We start from the raw sequence: 5,726 nt of genomic DNA, 5'->3' as shown, positions 1-5,726 counted from the left end.
ATATATATATATATATGACCTATAACGTATATATATATATATATATGACCTATAACCTATATATATATATATATGTATGTAAATATATATATATATGTATGTTATTATATATATATATATTTGACCTATAACCTATATATATATTAAGACTTCTTGAACCTACGTGTTTTTCTGACATCATTAATTTTAAGTATTTAAGATGTTGAATGCATAACATGAACCGAATTAAAAAAAGATATAACTCAGTTTATTGTTTTATTAGAGAGAAGCTACAAGTAAATATTTTTCTATTTCATAATCGTAAATAAATTTAGTTTTTAATGGTTAAATTTTACACAATATTTACACTCATATTTAACATATTACTTTGAAATGTTAATGCACCGTTAAAGGAAAGAAAACAAACATTCTTTTTTATCTATATTTACAGGTAAAGCAAACGAAGAACTTGACGAATTAATTGAATTGCTTAACTTGCCGTCAGATGCCTTTACAATCAAAGACTCTAATAACGCTTATACCGTTTTCACCAAAATACCCCTAAAGAGAGGAACAATTTTTGGCCCCTTTAAAGGCCTATTATCGCGAGGAAGAAATTTAGCTACTAAAACTACAATAATACAGGTGAGTTAAGATACCGAAATATGTTTTTATCATTTATAATAAATAAAACACTATCTAATATTTCACATACAATGCCTCTTTCTAAGAGCCAACGTTACGGAATTAAGACTTCATTAGGGATAAAATAATAATATTAGTAACTTTTTAAGGTATACAGACGTGCACTAACTAATTAAGAATAATAATAATATAAAATTATGCTTAATTTTAATGATATGAATATTCCTTTTATCTCCAGATAAATTGTAACGACGAAACATTAACTGAAGTAAACTGTTATTTCAACTTAAATAACAAAGAAATTATTACAAATATTGCAAGGAAAGTTGTTAAAATTTCGGCCTTACGATTTAGGTATTGATAAAGATCATATACCAAAATCTTGTCCAAGATGTTTTTTTCCCTAATATCCATCTTAATCATTTATATATATATATATAATCGTTCTTTAGCTACAATTGCACATCATTGTTATTTCATGTAAAATAGTAGATCGTGTTTTTGTCTGACCTAACTGTTTAAAAAAACTTTCCAGTTTGCTCCAAGATCTTTAAACTTTGTAAATATGTTTTGGAAAGTTATCTAAGGTATTTTAAAGTTTTGTTGATTCACTTATACCAACTAAATTGTTTTTAGCTTTAGTTACTTACTAATTTGGTTATTACGGAGTTAAATATAATGATTTCGTATTTTATAACTAAAAAGAATATCCAATCTTAATTTATGGGTCATTACTACTAATTCAATGTTTGTGATTTTACAACACATTTGAGAATAATATAGGTTATATCATGTTAAGGTTTTAGTTTCATAAGATTTTTGAGAACAATATTTAAAGTTTTGTTGAATATCTAATGTCTTTTTAATGACTTATTAGCGTATTTGAAGAGGGTAGTTTAGATTTCATGTTAGAGATTTAAATTTACTGACTGAAACTATCTATGAGATACCTATGTTGGATATATTGAATATGGAGCTCCTGAATGGAGTGATGTGAATGAAGAAATATATATCACAATGTAAAGTATACAAGTTATTCAGAATAGGTGTATTAGACCTATAATTAAATTTCCTATTTATACTTCCATTAAAGTTTGTTTGTTTTAAAGCAAAATCAGAGTGGGCTATCTGCTTTGCCTATCGCGGGAATCGAACTCCGGGGTTTTAGCGTTGTAATTCTGTAGACTTACCGCAGTCCCTAATACATTTTACTAAAAATCACTATAAAAATATAATTACTGGTAAAAATATAATGTACATTTCAACAAATATACTTAAAATTAGTGATTATAGCTCATCACGTAATTTATAGTTTTTGAGTAATACGTAAAGCATAATGCTACATTATATATATATATATATGAGTTGTACTTTTATTGAAATGTTTAAAATGTATTTATAGTTTTAAATGTTAATCATAAAGCTGTTTTATTTAAATTGTAAATCTTAAAACAGTTTACACTTTATTGTCAAAATTTTAACACTTAAATTTTATTTGAATATCTTCTTAAAAATATGTATTATTTATTATATTTTATCGGGCATTTTTATGGTTTATTTAATAATTTTAAATTTTTATAAAACCACTGATTCTAGAAACTAATAACTTAGTTCACCCTCATGTCAAATTACGACAGTGGCACTAACCCTCAAGCTCTTCATAGACCAAAAATGTTCTAATGAAATTACCACAGGCAACACAAAACATATCTAGCTGAACACCGCTAAAATGTCAATATTGAATGTAAAATAGCAAAGTAAAACAAAAATTCATGTTGTTCAAACAAATTCCTATATGTGTATTACCTGTGTGTTTCCATAATTATTTCCAATATCAAATTTGGTTTTGGTGACTAATTTAATGAAATTGCTTCCGTTATTGTGATATTATTTTTCTAAGCATACTTGCAACATTTATTTCAAATCAAGGACCAATACAAGAAGGTTAGAGTTTCCGAGTTGTTATATGTCAATTTAATATAATATAAAAAATTAAACTATTTCTCTTATTATACCACATTATTTAATGCTCTAGGCTAGAGACATCAATGGAGAGAATGTCTACCTAGATTTGAATGATGAAGCTGGAAGTTGGCTTAGACTGGTTAAACTAGCGACCACACCTCAAGAAGCAAATCTCACAGTTTTTGTTGAAGGTAAATAACACATTTTGGATACTTCCTTCTTACTCCTACAGTATTTTAATAGCATACGTAAGAGAAGGTGTAAGGTGGAAAAGAGCCATTTGATCTATTGAGGCCACAAAAGAATGTAGCCCTTCATATCTAACAGAAGGTAAAATGAATTCGATGTAACAAAACACATCATATTATCAATTAAACCATTCCACACATCATTATTTTTATTACAAATAAAAGTACTTTCTGTCGAAGAAAAAGGCTAGATCTGGGTTTCCAAATCGCATAATTATTACTTCTGATATCATAAGCATGGTAGTACTTATAGTAGGAACGGGTCCGATGTGCAATATGTGTAATACAAATTAAAATCTCAAACTCACTGCAAACAGCATGTAACAAAACTTTATAAGCACTTTACACACACTGTTGAGCATTAAACGAACCAGCTGCAGAGTAACAAGCCACCAAATACATGAGAAAGTCGGTGGAGTAAAGAACAAATCTTTCATAAAACTACAAATTTGTCAATCTGAATATCTGACTGCCTGACTGACTAGCGTTGTTGGAAAGGCATAGTTGTCTCCTACCTTCACTTTATGCAAATCTAAATGCGCATGATTGAATTACACTAACTTGGCTAAAAGCGTTTTTCTTAGTTTTACTTATAATAGTAATAACAAGTAATAGCAATAACCATTTTGCAAAACTACTAATGATCTAACAATACACTAGTATTCTATGATTACGAGTATGCTCTGTGAGTTGTCAAGTAACAAAACGCTCTCATATCACGTGCTGGTGCACGATTACTAATAACCCGCGCTACATGATCAGCCCTCAGCTGTATCAGCTAGATAAAAAAAACGTAGAATACGTAGATGCTCTAGATCTAGGTTCTAACTGTGATATAACCTTTGAAAGTGAAGTTTACAATTATATATGTCTGACTCAAGGGATCTGTGTTGGACAAAGCATTCTATCATAACAGTCGGCGCCTAAGACGTGAGTCTCCTACATAAGGACGAACGCTACCACTGACGAAGTCTGACACGGCTTTGCTCAAGCGCTCTGGACTGTAGACAAGAACAATAAGTGGTATAATTTACCTTTGCATTGTTTCAAACTAAGTGTGACCTATTGACATCTAAGGTTGAACTGGAAACAGTGCGATTTTTAACATATGCCTTTCAAGGAAACAAATACGAGAGAAATGGAGAAAATCTTATGTTGATAACCTAGAAAAGTCTTTGTCCCAGCGAAGAAAGCATTACTGCAAGAATAGAGATTAGGTTAGAAACTGTAATGCTGAATATGCGAAACAAGCCTTAGCCATTAATCCAGCCAAATATAAGTTTGCCAGCCTGGATAGATGGAAGAAAAACTATAGCAAAAATATCAGCAAAAGCCAGGGAATGTCGAGAGATAGATCTAAGAGAAGGATAGGCCTAGAGCCCTGTCACTCTCGAGACCTAGTACCAAAATAGCTATGAAACAAGTGTTTACACAAATTAGGAAGTAGGAATGGGAGCAACAAAAAGTATGGATACAAGGTAGGAATGGTGGTTTTTGACACAGTGCAACCTCTGTGTGTGGCCATCCTTCTACCCATTCCTACTTTGTGTTTTACTTTGAACTTGAGTTTTTGTTCAACTTGATGCATAATGGTGAGTAAAACAAAATACGGGGCCTAGGTAACTAGTGAATGAATATTTGCTGTAAGATTCTCATCAATGCTATAAGTGTAATTACCATTTTGGCCGCCAGTTTCGATTTCGTTCCTTTAAGTCACACTCTGAATCCTTTTTGGCCGCACCTTTTTTCACAACTAAGGTGTTTTTGATTAGATAGATTTATCTAATATCATGCCAAATTTCATGCTTTTGTCACAAAGTGCATAAATGCTTCATAGTGTCAGATATCTGTCTCACTAACGATGATACGAAAACACCTTATTCTTTATGGTTGAAACTCATGTGTGTGTGTGTATGTATACTGTTATAACTCCAACATTTAATTTATTTCTTTAAAATCGATACTTTTATCATGAACACTATATTTATTTACCACAGGGCAATTTGATATAAGCTTATCATTTTATTAACTAAGAATTAAAAGAAAGACATGACAACATTTCAGAAACTTAGAAGTTAACTGCGTTTGAACTGTTTGCTTGTTTGCAATTATGCACATAGCTCCACAATGGGCTATGTGTGCTCTGCCATCCACGGGTATCGAAACCCGGATTCTAGTGTTATAATCCCTCAGAATTACCGTTGAGCTACATAGCGAATTTTTATGTATGTAAGACAAAAAAAAAATCCTCAAAATAATATGGTTCTATACAATTGAAAGAAGATTTATTTTTAAAAGAGCCAGTGATCAGGATTTTGTAACCGTCGTCCGAGAAAAGTTCAATAACTTTCTCGTAACCATTGAATCAAAAAGTTCAAATAACATTGTTTGTCAATATATGTAGCGGCTGTAACCTAACAGATGCCATAAGACAGCAGTAGGGTTAATGTGCAATTATGAAAAATAACAGATATTTCAAGCAAAACGAGGATATGAAACAAGGATGAAATATTTTAACAAGATTAGGGATTTGTTTCTTCAAAATTATTCTCTGTTTACCAAGAAATGGAAGCATCGGAATAATGAAACACTTTGATGCACTGAAAACTGTGCAATCTTGTTCGTATTTATTACCAAAAAATACATTTTTGAGTCGTTCGTAGATGTCAATATATATATATAGCACAAAAATCTGTGTGTCTATCTGTTTGTCCGTTATCTAACTACTCCTAGGTCGCTAGGTCAATCTCAACCAAACTTTGTGAGATGATAGTTTGGAACATGGGGCATGTCAATGAGGGGTTCACAACCCATTACACTCCCATTATTGCTGTTTTTCATCATTTATTATCTCTGACGTAATTTAACATTAACGACATTAACATGCGG

The 5,726-nt window shown here is 30.9% G+C and overlaps 1 protein-coding gene across 1 annotated transcript in view; it reads left to right on the top strand.

The window, feature by feature from the left end:
• LOC111086760 overlaps positions 1-5,726 on the top strand; it is an 82,300-nt gene that overhangs the window by 70,495 nt on the left and 6,079 nt on the right. The window contains exons 2-3 of the mRNA XM_022390919.1: positions 431-624; positions 2,660-2,780. Of these exons, the coding sequence (XP_022246627.1) occupies positions 431-624; positions 2,660-2,780 (315 nt within the window). The remainder of the gene's footprint in view (positions 1-430; positions 625-2,659; positions 2,781-5,726) is intronic.

Source organism: Limulus polyphemus, unplaced genomic scaffold, assembly GCF_000517525.1.
Source record: "Limulus polyphemus unplaced genomic scaffold, Limulus_polyphemus-2.1.2 Scaffold1405, whole genome shotgun sequence".
NCBI lineage: Eukaryota > Metazoa > Arthropoda > Merostomata > Xiphosura > Limulidae > Limulus > Limulus polyphemus.
Note: the sequence above shows the minus strand (reverse complement) of the source record. Positions and strands in the feature narration are given on the sequence as shown.